At 47.8% G+C, this 15002-nt stretch overlaps 6 protein-coding genes across 6 annotated transcripts; 4 read left to right on the top strand and 2 right to left on the bottom strand.

Moving 5' to 3' along the window:
• Nucleotides 1-466: 466 nt before the first annotated feature.
• N7519_009886 (NRDE family protein) lies at nt 467-1530 on the top strand (the record flags this gene model as incomplete). The annotated part of the gene is made up of 2 exons (XM_057296659.1): nt 467-578; nt 628-1530. The coding sequence occupies exons 1-2, from the start codon at nt 513-515 to the stop codon at nt 1528-1530; spliced, it is 969 nt and encodes a 322-aa protein (XP_057144541.1). The 5' UTR covers nt 467-512.
• Nucleotides 1531-2791: 1261 nt separating this feature from the next.
• On the bottom strand, nt 2792-4558 carry N7519_009887 (fungal specific transcription factor domain-containing protein; the record flags this gene model as incomplete). The annotated part of the gene is made up of 3 exons (XM_057296660.1): nt 2792-3268; nt 3331-4196; nt 4252-4558. 3 exons carry the CDS (start codon nt 4556-4558, stop codon nt 2792-2794), a joined length of 1650 nt encoding a protein of 549 aa, XP_057144542.1.
• A 1332-nt stretch (nt 4559-5890) lies between these two features.
• N7519_009888 (FAD dependent oxidoreductase) lies at nt 5891-7066 on the top strand (the record flags this gene model as incomplete). Its single annotated transcript, XM_057296661.1, has 1 exon — nt 5891-7066. The coding sequence occupies one exon, from the start codon at nt 5891-5893 to the stop codon at nt 7064-7066; it is 1176 nt and encodes a 391-aa protein (XP_057144543.1).
• Nucleotides 7067-7829: 763 nt separating this feature from the next.
• Nucleotides 7830-9247, bottom strand: N7519_009889 (aromatic ring-hydroxylating oxygenase subunit alpha; the record flags this gene model as incomplete). Its single annotated transcript, XM_057296662.1, has 4 exons — nt 7830-8012; nt 8076-8301; nt 8354-8822; nt 8908-9247. 4 exons carry the CDS (start codon nt 9245-9247, stop codon nt 7830-7832), a joined length of 1218 nt encoding a protein of 405 aa, XP_057144544.1.
• A 440-nt stretch (nt 9248-9687) lies between these two features.
• On the top strand, nt 9688-11023 carry N7519_009890 (NAD(P)/FAD-dependent oxidoreductase; the record flags this gene model as incomplete). The annotated part of the gene is made up of 2 exons (XM_057296663.1): nt 9688-10784; nt 10834-11023. The coding sequence occupies 2 exons, from the start codon at nt 9688-9690 to the stop codon at nt 11021-11023; spliced, it is 1287 nt and encodes a 428-aa protein (XP_057144545.1).
• A 918-nt stretch (nt 11024-11941) lies between these two features.
• On the top strand, nt 11942-13716 carry N7519_009891 (major facilitator superfamily domain-containing protein; the record flags this gene model as incomplete). Its single annotated transcript, XM_057296664.1, has 5 exons — nt 11942-12133; nt 12183-12453; nt 12691-13084; nt 13139-13447; nt 13497-13716. Coding segments are annotated over 5 exons (1386 nt in total), but the record flags the coding sequence as incomplete, so codon positions are not given.
• Between the last annotated feature and the right edge of the window lie 1286 nt (nt 13717-15002).

Genomic DNA, 15002 nt, shown 5'->3' on the forward strand with positions numbered 1-15002 from the left:
ATCAAATAATAGAAACAGTAGAAATAGTTCTCCTTATTCCTTACACATGAATCACACCACGATAACTCCCATATTAAGAGACGTGGCCGCTCGCATTTCCCCAAGAATCAACGGATGTGTGTTGACGTCACGCGAGACACTTTTTTGCTTCAGTGCATTGTTAATGATTCAGTCATTCATGGATTTAGGACATATACTATATATATCTTGGATATATGTCTTGATATCTGAGATCTTTGTTTTAAGAACTTATTTTCAAATGTTGTTATGTTCAATATGGTAGAGATACAAGCCCGACAAGGAACACTTCGCTAATGAGTGGCCCAATCACCCGAGATGCCTTAACTAGTTCCTCTCTACGTATTATGGCCCGTTCCTTTTTCTCTTCCCATATTTCCTTTTTCCTCTCTAGAACACTTGCTTCTACTCCATCCTATACATACCATCGTTAAATTCGTGAATCTTGGTTATTCCCCGCTCGTTCAACTCGGGGGACCTCGGAAACTCAAACCATGTGTATCGCATTGATCTCAACTGCCCACCCGGAATACTCGTTGATCATAATCAACAACAGAGATGTAGGTATTCCCACTCTGACCGATGGGATCCCAAGCTTAATATATCTAGGAATTCCTCCATCGTCCCACATCATCGCCAGACTGGTGGCCAGAGCCATCCTCATATGTCCTAGGCTCACGAGACCTAGCCCGATCTACACATGGCACTTGGATGGGGGTCACCAAGCATGGGAAGGTGGCAGTTCTTACCAACTACCGCGAGGACTCGACCAGCGCAGCCATCGGGGTCTACAGCCGGGGTGTCATCGTCAATAGCTGGTTGATCGGGTCCACCGACAAGCGAGAGGATACCAAGGAGTTCGTACAAGGCATCGTGGCCAGCCCAGAAGCAAAGCAGGTGGGGGGTTTCAGTCTGGTATGTGGACATATCAACGAGCCCTTGGCCATTGTCTCCAACCGTTCCACAGACATGGATCAGATCACTTGGGTGGCGACGGAGAAGAACCAGACGCGGGGGCTTAGCAATACAAGCTTTGATGACAGAACCTGGCCGAAAATTATGGATGGAGAGCAGTTGATGGAGGCTGCTATTGACGAGCATGTGCAAAAGGGAGATGGGGAAGACGAGGATGCATTGATTGATCGTCTGCTGCAGGTTCTCAGCACTGATAGTCTGCCACGACTGTCAGAAGAGAACGATACAATTGAGGAGTACATCCGTCATCTGCATAAGACCATCTTCGTCCCTCGCATCGGTACTCCAAATGATCGTGATCAAGCTGCAGAGAAAATCGCTGCAGCTCGGGTAGAGGATGAGGCCGACACACCAACGAACGGGCCCCCTGACCAGAGTTATACCTGTGGATCATATGGGACACAGAAACAAACCATTCTCTTGGCACGACCGGATGGACGGGTGCGATATTTTGAAAGAACGCTGTATGACAGTGATGCGAAGGCTGTTCCGATCGGGCAAGGCGATCATTCATTTGAATTCAACATCACAGAGTAGCTTCATATAAGCTTAGTGAATACGCTTAGACCTCATAACTGCTTAATATGCATACTGTTTCGAGAACTTCAGACCAAAACCTACCACTTCACGTGATAAGCAAGCCACCCATGATGCATCCAATCACAGCTCGAGAAAGCCATTGACGAAACCAGTAGGCGGTAGTTTTCTGCCATTTTTGGAGGTTATATTGAACTTTAAGGACCACCTTTCGCCCTTCGGGGCATATGGTCAAATGAAAATATACAGAGAAGATTAGCATGGCCCCTGCACTAAGGATGACACGCTCAATCAAAGAGAAGCTACCTATTTTTTTTTCTTTTACATACCCTTCATTAGAGTTATAGGGTGGGCTTCAAATGATGTTCCTACTGCTCTTTTTTTTTGATATTACGCTTTTGGGAAGTCACGTGAGCACCTGCCGGAGTTCGAATCCCGTGTGACGCGAACTTAATTTTTAAATCCCAAAACGGCGAGTGTTACTCTCAATAGCCTCATCTACACCTTCCTCGTTTTGCGAAAAAGGTGGTTAAATGAAGCATTAAGGATTACTATATTGTCCCTTGGGGACATGCCTAAATGAATGAGCTACGGTATGTACATTCCTAAACGTTGACCACTTTCAGAGATTACGGGCCTATGCTAACTTACTTTTTTTTCCCACCCTTCCCGGCCAGAATTGAGCGAGATACGGTGGCACGAGATTTGGTGGTACAATTCATTTCTATCTGGTATTAGATCGGAGTACGAAACACGTTGTCAACGAATCCATTTTATATATCTCAACATATGCACCTGGGCAAACATCCCACTGATTTTCGCTGGGTCAGACAACGCCCTTATTCTACCGGCACTGCTAGAACCGTGAACAAAATGTCTAGCTCGATAACAAGAATCTACAGCTCTGTTTGTGGTACCTACAATCCCTATAAGGACGCGCCGCGGTGTTCCCGTCTCTGCTCGATAGAAGTGATTTGCCGACGGTCTATCAGTTAGCCAATCATCAGTTGGCAAGGCCTTGAGGCCTACGACCACTGTGGAGGATTACTGTGATACTGTGACGAATTTATACCAAATACCTGCTGCTGGAGATGAACTAGGACTTAGCAACGAAGTCGGGTTCAACAATATACCAATTTCCTGAACACCAGCCAACTCATTGCAGCGGATAAACCAGCCATCGAGCATATAAGAAGTATTTTGATTTCTAGGTGGATACTGGTTACTATAGGGTCTTCAGCCGTAATCTTTCTGACCACATTTACCCATTCAACTCGAAATTCAACCAGTCGTCAATCGCACGACCAAAGTCGGTCGGTTGTAAAAAGAAGCCTTCTTGTTCGTTTAGCCCTGGAGCATCGACAGGGACCCCCATGTCGAAGTTGGAACTTATTCCAGGTATATTTCCAAACGATCCTTGGGTAGACGCACTGGCATCTCCATCGGGGGGAAACAGTGGTGTTTTCATTGGAATCGCTTTATGACCCGAGATCCCGATCGAACCAACCAAGTCAAATTCAGCCGCAGAGCCTAATTCATCTCCTTGACGCTCTGTGTTAGGCACAAATATCCCGCTAAACATCGACTCGTCAGCTTGCCCGTTAGGCAGTCCAGCTCTATCGTACGCTAACGTATCCCATAGCAACTGGCCGTTGATGGAGAACGACCGCATTTCTTGTGTAGCGTCCGGTGATTGAACGACATGAACGCTCTGTCGCAGCGTTTCCAGGTTTTGGCACTAGACTAAGGTCAGCGGAAAAGGGGTTCCATGCAGATATAATATACAAGACAGATGCGAACCATAGCTGAGACGTTGGGCCAGACAGACGCCATGCGGTAGAGAAAATCCAGACATCTTTTAAATCCCATTTCTGCTTTATTGCGAAGTGAAGGATCTTGGACGAAGCTGTGTTGCAGATGAATGGTAGCTATAATGACAACGCAATGCGCCAAAGCTGGATCCGACAGCTGAAACGACTTGCTTTCGAGCAAGTCGAGGTAATACATAATCCACCTTGAATTGCGAGAGATTGCTTCAAACGACTGCTGGATAAAGGCCTGCGGTATCGTGTACCGGAAATTCCGTAGCCTCATGGACAGGAGGAGTGGATGGTTCAGTAAACATGGAATGGCCGCGTAGATAAACTGAGTAAAAAGCCATGGGCCCCAGTAGTCCCGTCTCTGTTGGCAGGAAGCGGAGTCTTCATCTTCGAGCCTGTTGGCAGCGAATCTATACTTCAGCGGAACGCCGCAATCGATTTCTAGATGCCGCTGCATCACCCGGGAATAGTCAGACTGCGGGTCCCAAGGTGGTAGAACGTCGTGAGCCACACGAGAGGTTGCATATGTTCTCGCCATCTGCCAAGCTTGTGCTAGAGGTGTGGTGAATCTGAGAATACCTTTACTGAATTGGCCTACTGGACGACTGTCTCGCCATCTTATCGTTTCAGGACCACACAAGGAATTGATAGGATATTGTGGATAGATCGGATGGCCGATTGGCATTGCCGTTGAGGAGACAGACCCTTGTAGGTAACTGAGAATTGTAATACTTCCCATGCAATCGTTCCATTCCAGCGGGTCATCCAGCGCATTGCTCTGAGGAACGCTTTGTGCAAGGTGATTTGCTATATTCAAATTTAAGGCGGCCTGAATCGTTTTGCCATCTGGTCTTGTTGGTCAGCTCATGTGGTGGACAGAAGCTTTATCGCGGCAACGAACCTGCAAAATCAACGACGCTCAGAAGACACAATGTTTGCAAGGTTGGAAGATCCACTCGTCTATCCATTATTCGGTTCATAACAATCTGCCTGGCTGTTTCAGCCATTGAGCTGAGCTGTCCGTAGTATTGGGGGGTGATTGATCCTGGAGGGAATCGAAATGCCAGCGCTTGCAACACCAAGATCAGTTCCCGGTTTCGCTTCGGTAGCGACTGCACAAAGGTATCCTTGTCAAACAAAGCTAAAGGCTGATTATGACACCAAGTCAGGTAGAGGTGACCTAAATCCTCCAGATTTTGCCCATGCATCAGCGGTTCACTTCACTAGGTGTGAGAGGCTGTTATATTTGGATATTTTCGGAGTGAAATGGCACACCTCGGATTATCCTCTCTTCCCCCATTGGCATTGCCCATAGTCGAGTCATTTACGGAGATATGAGATTTTGGACTTGACGAAGGTCTCGACTGCGTAGTTGCGCGAGTGTCCATCAAGGGGCTACAGCGGTTAGCGGATCTGATATCTAAAGGATTGCAAGGCCCCCTGCACCTGGGCAGCACCCGATCAATTACCTTAGCCGGTGCCGTTGGAGTAGTTGGTCCAACTTCCCCTCCAGATTATCCAATCTAGATCTCTGCGCTAAGATTAGCTGATCCTTCTCATATTGGCAGCTTGAAGGGTCATTCCAACCATATCGCTATTATGCGAGAGGGCATCGACCGGTAACTTGTACACACACTGCTGACCTAGTCGAACGCAGTAGGCACATGCAGGTCTCTCCCCAGGGCATTTTGACTTCTTCCGGCTGCTCAAAAGTCTCAGCAGACTGGGGACGTTGCATGTTTGGGAAACTTACCGACACGGTTCACAAGCTTGGCGTGCCCGTTTTGGAGCTCGTCGTTCCATCTGGAGGTAAGAGACTTAGGATCTAATACCACTTCACCTTCCTGCTGGAAATTCTTGGGGAAGCCCTGGGTTTGTTATTTAAAGGCGGGGTAATTAGAGAGGTCGTAAAAGTCTATTGATAAGCAGTGGAAGTTGCCCAGGTGGGATACTTTCTATTTCAAATGTTCCTATAGACTAAGATAATTCAGAAACGAGTTATGCTACGGCCTATAGACGGGCCTGTTACCTCGTAGGAACAACATATGGTGACCTGCAAGGGCAAGATGCCAGGGTCTAGCGGAACCAACAGTACCACAACCACTGCGAAATTCGAATTGGCCGATCAAAGCACCAATGATATATGCTCATGAACAAGAGGCAAAAGCATCTGACAAGTCTGGAGTAAGTGACAACGTCTTCCCCAGTCAGCGGGTGTGAGGCGAAGTTAGGCCCATATAGTCAACTATCGATAACGATACCTTCCCCGTATGTCTGCATAGTGGGGACGGAATGATAGGAAAGAAGGTCCGTGGCCGCTCGTACCCCCGCAATGGCAGTCCTCCAGGGCTGTGTACGGAGTATATCGACATTCCGGGCCCCAGAAAAGAGCCCTGGGGTGTTCCGTTGGAGGAAATGGGCACGGGAGCGGCCCGGTCTCCGTATCAGCAGACCTTAAATATCACCCTCCAATGTCTTAGGTCATATATGAGAGCAGCACACTGAACGAACCTTATATTATTCTTGGGAAACAGAGAGAAATGGACCAATTCGATGTGGCTGTGGTTGGACTGGGAGTCCTTGGCAGCGCAGCTGCCTACTACGCCTCGCTAAAAGGCAAGAAAGTCATCGCGTTCGAGCAGTTCGAATTGGGGCACGTTCACGGGGCTTCGCACGATACATCGCGAATCGTGAGAACCACCAATTCCATTCCAGAGTATGTGAAACTCGCCAAATCTGCCTATAGGGACTGGGCAGAGTTGGAGCAGGCGGCCAGTCAAAGGTTGCTGACAATAACTGGTGGTGTGGTATTTCTCCCAAAGGACGGCGACAATCCTTTCGATAATTTAACGGAAACTCTGGATGCCGAAAATGTTCCTTACGAGCTCCTCAGCTCGGATGAAGCCAACCGACGATGGCCGCAGTTCAACGTCCCCGACAATGTGGATACGGTCTACACAGCCGATACTGGCATCGCCCACGCTGCGAAAACAGTTTCCTCGCTACAACACTTAGCACGTTTTCAGGGAACAGTCATCCATGAGAACACCCGAGTGAATCGCATTAATCCGGTTGCTTCCCACCAAGGAGTCACGATTGAGACCGAAAGTACTGGATTCGGCAGTGATTCATCCAAAAAAGTATTCCATGCTGCTAAAGTCATTCTCACGACTGATGCATGGACAAATAAACTGCTGGCACCACTTGGCACCCGCATCCCTCTCTCCGTGATGCAGGAGCAGGTGACCTACTTCAAGCCAACCGACAAGGAGGCATTCCAAGCCGATCGATTTCCTGTCTGGATATGGTCTGGGAACCCTGGTTTCTATGGATTCCCCTGTTTCGGCGAACCGACAATCAAGGCCGGCCGTGACACTTCTAACAACCTCATGTCACCTGAACAACGTACATACCTTCCATCTCCAAAGTTGCTCGAGCAACTTTCTTCTTTTATGGGAGGGATGTTTCCTGATAAAGGCCGGCAACAAGTTCGCACGGTTACTTGTCAGTACACTATTACGCCTGATCGACAGTTTATAATCAGTCCTTTACACGATCATCCCAACATCATTTTAGGCTTGGGAGCAGCTCACGCTTTTAAATTTGCACCCACATTTGGCCGAGTTCTGGCGGAGCTGGCGATAGATGGAAAGACTGAGGAGGACATTTCGTTGTTTGGAATCCCTAGAACTGTAACAGCAACAGGCAAATTGTGAACTATCCAGAGGTGTCGCTTTCCTTTTATGATCAAGCCAAAGAAGTCTGAGTAAAACGTTCTGATACGAGCTGCTTGTGATATGAATTATGTTTACAGTAGGATATTCTTTATTCAAATCACTTGATGGTATAGCAAACTTGCTATTTTGAAAGTGTCCCTTATATAGGATGTCCATCCTTGACACCAATGCGTAAGAACCCGTCAGGACTTTCGACGGCAGTGAAGCCATTGAGGTTCCCCATAAAAAAGAAGTTTATACTTCAATCCATGACCCACAAATAAACTCAATCTGTTCAGGGCCAGGGAGGTGTATGTACAGACTAGGCGAGATACCTCAGAAGACCCAAGCTAGGACCTAATGAATAGTGTGAGCCCATAAGATTGATGTTTGAATACTATATGCCTTAATGCAATTTCTAATTCAGGATTCATTACAGTAAACCCTTTTTCTCACATAGTTCCTTGCGTGTCTCTCAAGACTCTAAAATGATGAAGGTCACGGGCCTATAATTCGAACACACTTGAGAGGCACATGGATTGTGATTTCTAAGACAACGGATCTCTCATATTGGCCTTTCCAAGATACCAAACTCTAAGCCTTAGCAATCACCTAGTTGACTTAATATCGGTGGAAATCGCGGGAGGTGCGCGGCTCACATGTGGATTACATTACTTATCGCTAGTAGCGACGATAATAGAACGAGGAAACCGTTATAGTAGTGTGAAGTAATTGTTCTTAGGTCTTGTCTCGTTACGACATCTCACCACTCTAGATCTGGGTCTCCCGCACACTCCAGACTATTACAAAAGTCGATGTCTTCTTGCGTCTTATCACCAGTGACCTGCTTAGGTGTAGCTGGCCAGATCTCTGCGCCTAGCTCCTCTTCTCGCTCACGGTGGGATTTCACGGCATTCCGTGTTAGTTCTTGGAAAAATATTGGTCCCTGTTGATAACAAGTTTATGTTATTTTCAGTCCGTGCGACGTTCAATCACCATTGAAGCCTACCTTTTCGGCACGAGGATGGAGCTCCCCGTTGAGAAAGATCCCTCCATTCAGGTTCTTTTGCGCTCCAGTGCACAGATCCTTGTCCTCTTTCAAAATCTGTCTGAAGCAGGTGGTGATTTCTGTGAATTCCTCGTCCTTCGCTTCCTCGTGTCGATAGACTTCGTACTCCATCTTTGTTTGACTCGCTGAGATGGGGGTCACACGCATTATGTAGAAGAATATCGGCCTTTACCATGGTTATCATATCAGTCTGGTCGTTGACCCGTTAGAAGACTTACGAGATTGTTACAGACGCATTGGGGTAGAAGTAGGTGCTATAGATACCCATTCCTTCGTTGTCCGGTTTGTCGACGTTAAAGTGTTGGATATGAGCATCTGCAGTCTCGACCCAGTACTTGGAGAGATCAGTGAGGTTGTTGAGTGCCGGGTGGCCAGTTGGACAGTGGTAACACTCATTGTAGTTATCCGCCAGGGTTTTCCAGTTGTACTCGCCTACCATTTCCCATTGATGATCGAAGCGGTATTTGTTCATGTCGAAGTGCTGCAGTCGTGGTTGGAGATCGACGGACGCGAAATCCTGCAGCCACGGAACTGTCGGTGTGTCTTCGGAGTCAAGATTGACCCAGATGAAGCCCATGTGGTCAATATGAACGTGGATACGAAATAGCCCATTCTCGGATTTCTTGAACGTTTCCCCCTGATATTTTGGAGCTTTTGCAAGCCTTCCATCAAGACCATAGGACCATCCTGTGATATATCAGCAACCCACAACCGATGCGAATCGTGAGGAAGTGGAAGAGCGTGGAAAAGAGAGAAGGAATAATATACTTACCGTGGATCTTGCAAGCGATAATATTGATATGTCCCTCCTCATTTTCTATTAAGGGGTAGGCTCGATGCCTGCACACATTATGGTGCGCTCTAATCTGCCCCTGGCGGTCCTTTATAAGGAAGAATGTGAAGTTGGCCTCAGTGATTCGAATGTAATCGCCGGAATTCACAAGGCGAGCTTTGTGAGAGACGAGCAGCCACCTGCGAGAAAAAATGGCCCGTCTTTCAAGTTCGTACATGGCCGACGACCTGTACCAGGACGCCGGAAGAGCTTTGGCCGTTTGCGAGCCGTCATCTTGATGCGGCTTTGGAGTTACCTTCCTTCCGAACCAGCTGGTCATGGCGATTTTGTTTCTTTTGTACGGGTAAGTCGATCAGGAAATCCTATCTTATTCAGCTTGACTGTTTTGGGTACAGAAAATGTGTTGGCCTTCATAATCCCCAGTTCTTATCATAAGCGCTGACTCTTTTATAGACGTTGTCTGATTGTCTGAGAGAAATGTGAGATCTGACCCGGTAAGAGACCCGAACCCACATGATATCTGGGCCTGGGGGTAAACACTCCAGGGCTGCGCTCACTTCCTAATTAAGGGTGTGATCATCAACATGGACCCGGAATTGTCCCGGCTGGCATCATTCAGTGAGTGGACAGTGCGGGGGAACCGGTCCGTGTTGACAACTGACATCAACTTGTTCGACGATGTAGCACCCTGTCTTTTTTGAGAATTTCTGCATAAATCCACATTTTCGATCGTACGCAGACCAAGAATCAAATTTTAAAATGGTGAATCCGTCCACGTCGTCTCACACGCAGCCAATCCTCATCATAGGAGCGGGAGCTTTTGGGCTATCAACCGCCCTGGAGCTGTCCTCTCGAGGCTACACCAATGTCACTGTTCTTGATCGTTATCCACCGCCTGTTCCGGATGGCAGCAGTGTCGATATCTCCCGAATTATTCGAACCGAATACGCGGACCCTCTATATTCCCAGATGGCCCAGGAAGCTATGCAGGGCTGGAGAACACAGTTGAAGGACTACTACCATCACTCTGGCTTCGTCATGTTATCTGAAACGGCGCAGAACCCGTACATTAATAAGACGTTGGAAATCGCCCATGTCGAGGGCAAGTCTCTAGATGAGTTCGTTGATGGGAACGGTCTCAAGAAGATGTACCCGGACATCCGAGCCGACTACGCTCATCTTCGAGCGTATCACAATCCTGAAGGAGGTTGGGCCGATGCTGAAGGCAGTATACGGTATCTCAGTCACCAGTGCAGCCAGGCTGGGGTTTCTTTCATCACTGGGAAACTGGGAACAGTTAAATCGCTGCGCAGGGCCAGATCACATGTGGTTGGAGTGAACCTGCTGAATGGAGAGTTCCTACCCGCATCCCAGGTGATTCTCTGTACAGGTGCCTGGTCCAACCTGTTACTCAATCTCTCTCATGCTGCGTCTGCATCCGGCCAACCCGTCGGATTCATCCAATTGAGCCCCGACGAAGCCCTCAGGATCCAAAAAATCCCCGTCATGATAAACCTTAGCAGTGGCATCTTTCTCTTTCCACCGCAGCCAGGAACAAATATCCTAAAGATTGCCCGGCACAGCTACGGATTTGCAACTTCCATGCCAACCGATGAGGATGGCCGCACGGTATCCTCGCCTAAGCGTGATTCCAATAACGCTGATCGGTCCTTTCTGCCTGAGGAGGCAGACAAAGCCCTACGAGAAGGTCTTCGACAGCTTCTGCCTGAGTTTGCGGAGCATCCTTGGTTAAACCGTCGCTTGTGCTGGTATACAGACACCCCAGAAGGAGACTTTGTGATCGACTACCATCCAGAGTTGGAAGGGCTCTTCATTGCCACTGCTGGAGCTGGACAGTAAGTTAGTACCCTACTGGAGTAGGCTCTATTGCTGACATGGAAACAGCGCATTTAAATTTCTACCAATTCTGGGCCGGTACGTAGCCGACCGCTTTGAGAATCGTGTCTCCGATTCAATCAGACAGAAATGGAGACTTCGCTTAGCGGAAGGAGAGGGTAATCTCAAGGTAGGAGATGGAAGCCGTGCAGGGCCTGCCTTACGGACGTTGACTCCGGAAGAGCAAAGCAAGTTATAATCAATTTGTTCAAGGTTGTTACAATCTATCTTCAAATGTAGCTTCCAAGCGAACATGTGGATAAGTACCTAAGAAAGGCCGCTACGCTACAACAATGATCAGGGTTACTAAAGGGCAGTTATTTGTACCGCAAGTTTCAGGTACCCACGTAAGTCAACAGAACAAGCTAGTAGATAGGCCGTACTCTGTCGCTACACCTTCGTTCAGCCCTTGAACGAAAGTCGCTATGGCTATAATCCGAGTAGCCTGAGAAAGTATGACAATACGAATCATTAGCGTAGGTACTCTGTAAGGTCCTGATTCTATTATATGCCCAATGAACCCTCACCGGGCTATCTTGCGGGTTGATCTAGTGATTTCCGCATATTTTTCTCATTCGTAGGCCGTGGCTTGCGAGTCTCTTTCTCTAACAAAACAGCATCAAGCATTGCAAGCTGCCAACATTTAAGAATTGATATAGCCTATTCCCGTAATCAAGGTCTTCCCCGCTGTGGCATCCACGACTCTTCAGGGTGCCAAATGCTTATGCTTATGGACCATGTCCCCTGAAAGGGCGACTGTTTTGTTATACAAATTCAACCAACCCGCTAAAACCCACTCATGACTGTGATAAGCTTGAACATGTGCTCCTTTGCCCCAAAGACCCGTAGCGGATAATGGGCCGGGTAGCTGTTCATTAGAATTCAGGGAAGGCCATCTCCGATAGCCAAATGAGATAACCTTGGGACTTCCCCTCACGGAGGCGGCCCGTTTCCGTAAGATCCCTATCAAAGTGCTGGGAAGACGGGATTAGTCTGTAGAAATATTGTTTAGCAGCTGATTGGAGCAAATGACATTCTCTATTCTCTATTCTTATCCGATTTATTTATATACGAATCCTCCCTAACTACCTTATGGAAAATACCCTCCTCAAAAGTATGGATTCAGAGAAAAAAATACGAACTAGCTAATACTCCAAGTTGCTTGGAGGGAGAGATATGTGATCACACTCCGGCAAACTCACGGGGTTCCAATGAGGCCCTCATCCAAGATGCCATCGAGGCTATCGGCATGGGCCGCTACCAATGGAAGTTGATGGCTTCCTGTGGTTTTGGTTTCATTGCTGACCAGGTGAGTGCAAGTGGTATACTGACAGCTAGATATTCTAACAGATCGCCAGATGCTTCTAGCGTCTATAAGTCTTGTTATGCCACAAGCTAGCAAGGAGTTTTCACCGCAATATGCGACTCTACTATCTGCTGCCCAGTATGCAGGTCTGGCCGTCGGCGCTGTATTCTTCGGGTTCGTGTCGGATCTTATCGGCCGTCGTCTGACATGGCAAGTTTCGATTTTCGGCGTATCGATCTTCACGGCCGCTGGTGCTGGCTCATCCACCTGGGCTACTTTGAATGTGTTTATTGGTATAGCGGCTTTCTTTGGTGGAGGAAATTGTCAGCGCTTTTCCTTTCCTTTCCTGTCTTTTCACATCCTACCTAAGCTTTCGAGCAGCTTGCTGATGAAAATCTAGTGGCGATTGATTTGACGGTGTTTACTGAATGCTTACCTCGCAGGTGGGGATTTCTGCTGACTGGCCTTGTATGTCTATGGGGACTGGGAAGCGCAATCACCGGATTGATAGGTACTTCAACGATTTCATTCGTTCCATCATTTCCCACTGACTGTCGCAGCTTGGCCACTGGTCGTGAACTTCTGCTGCCCACAGAATGCCACCTCAGCCACATGCTCAAAAGCTGACAACATGGGATGGAGATATCTATACATCATTCTTGGGGTCTTCTGCCTGTTGATGTCAATTCTCCGCACGTTTGTTCTTGGAATGAGCGAGTCACCGAAATGGCTTGCCTCACAAGGAAATAGAGAGGAAGCAGTCGTTTCCATCAACACAATTAGTCGAGTCAACAAGTCATCATATACCATGTCGGTCGACCAACTCCATGAACACCCGACAGTATCCAACAACATCAAAAATGCTTCCAACATGATTATCAATCTCTTCCGTGGCAAACAACAAGTCCGCTCCATGATCTGTCTGATTTTCATCTGGCTACTCGTCGGCATCGCGTACTTATTTCCCTATTTGCATGTCTCCAAAGCGCAAGTCCTAACTGAATCCAGGTATCCTGTATATCAGGTCTTCCTAACGTATTATCTCGAAGCGAACGGCATCAAGCTTGGCGATGGTAGCGTTTACAAAACATATCGCGACTTTTGCATCTCTGCGGTGGTGAGCATCTTCGGCCCTATCCTCAGCTCTTATCTGGTTGAGATCCATTTCCTCGGCCGCCGCCGCTCAATTACTTTGATGGCCTGGGGGTGTTCCATTTGCGCGGGGTCCTTTACCGCTGTCAAAACTGAGGCCCAGAGCGTGGCCCTCTCATGTATGATCAACTTCTTCCTGAACGCCATGTACGCGGTTATCTATGGGTGAGTCACCATAACAACCAATTTTGTTTGTGAAATTGACTTTGTCCAGATATACCCCCGAAATCATGCCCGATAAGTATAGGGCTGTCGGGTGCGGCCTGCTGATGGCTTGTGGACGGGTTGGTTCGCTGACGGCCCCGTTTATAGCTACATGGGGCAATGTGTATTCTTCTGTGCCTATCTTTGTCTGCTGCGGGCTTTTTGTAGTTATTGGATTTGTGTCGCTGGCTTTGCCCTTTGAGCCTCGGGATGTTTCCACTAGTAGGTGAGATGGCAGCTGCTGGCTTAGTATTAATATCTGGGTTTGCGCATAGCGCATGTCGAATTAATTTCCGAGAACCAAGTTGTAAGAGTGTGAAGTTATAAATGGACCGGAAATCTTTTGTACACTCCCCGTCCACTCTCCGCTCATCTTTCCTCCCCATCACGCGCTTTGATCCTGCAGGATTCGCCTCTCCCTTAATTTTTGTTTGTTGACATGGTGGGGGGGTGGATCGTTCGCGATATGGCTAGTATGGATCGACGGTCCCAACTCGCGACCATGCCAGAGAGACCAGGCTGGCCACAGAATGGTATGCAAAGCCCTACTGTCAAAATATGGGTTCATCTTTCCTTTTCGAGGCTTCTATGGTAAGTTTCTGTGGGGAGGATGCGTTGATGCCTCAGGCGCAAACCCATCCGTAGACCGCTCACTCTCTCGTTTACAATACAACTCTCCAACCCGAGTGCAAGAAAATATATCCAGAAGCCCAACTGCTCTGGTTTCCAGCATGAACGCAAAGAGTCTTCATTGAAATCCTGATGCATTTGAGCATATTTGAGCACACCAGCTTTCAAGATCCCCATCAAACATCTCCACTCTCAGGTTATAAGTTATGGGACTAATCAGAAATGTGGATACTAGGTAATCCCTACCTTGATTTCGGTATTATTATATGAGCTTAGCTCCTCGGCTTTACAGGTTTGCAAAGGAGCTTCCGAGTTCATTTGGCGAATTTATCCGGAGGATCCAAGGGTGATCAAGCCTAAACGCCACATGGTGTTTCATCTTGAGCATTTCTCATTTCGGCCACTACACCCAAGACGGGTTAGCCATGTATCAGGACAATTTAATTTAAATTGCACCTTTCTTGACGGCGAGACTTGTCTACACTAGCAAAATGGAAACTGACCTGCCTTTTACGCCGTTTAGTAATCTCATCTCCACAGACATCAGGCCATGGAGCTAAGCGTTGCCAATCTCCGACAGATGGGGTCGACTATGGATAATATCGGTCCCTGCTCCGTACGGAGTATACAGTTCTGATCCGCTCGTGCTTGAATCAGTGGCTTTTCAGAATTTGACCGTTTGTCCGGATACTTCGGTGGGGAGATCCACCGTTTAGAAGAGACATCTCCTGCAGCCCTCAGGGTTAGCGTTTCCCGGTACTCCGTATCGCGGTCATAATTAAGCCGAATAATGTTCCGAGTGGCTCTATGAGAGATCACAAACGGTGAACCGAATCCACTCTGTTGACTCCGTACCCGTATACTAAGCGCTATTTGATGCCCCTCG

The sequence above is a fragment of the Penicillium mononematosum genome (assembly GCF_028829835.1).
Source record: "Penicillium mononematosum strain IBT 11891 chromosome Unknown utg000005l:1.0-9366267.0:1.0-9372171.0, whole genome shotgun sequence".
NCBI lineage: Eukaryota > Fungi > Ascomycota > Eurotiomycetes > Eurotiales > Aspergillaceae > Penicillium > Penicillium mononematosum.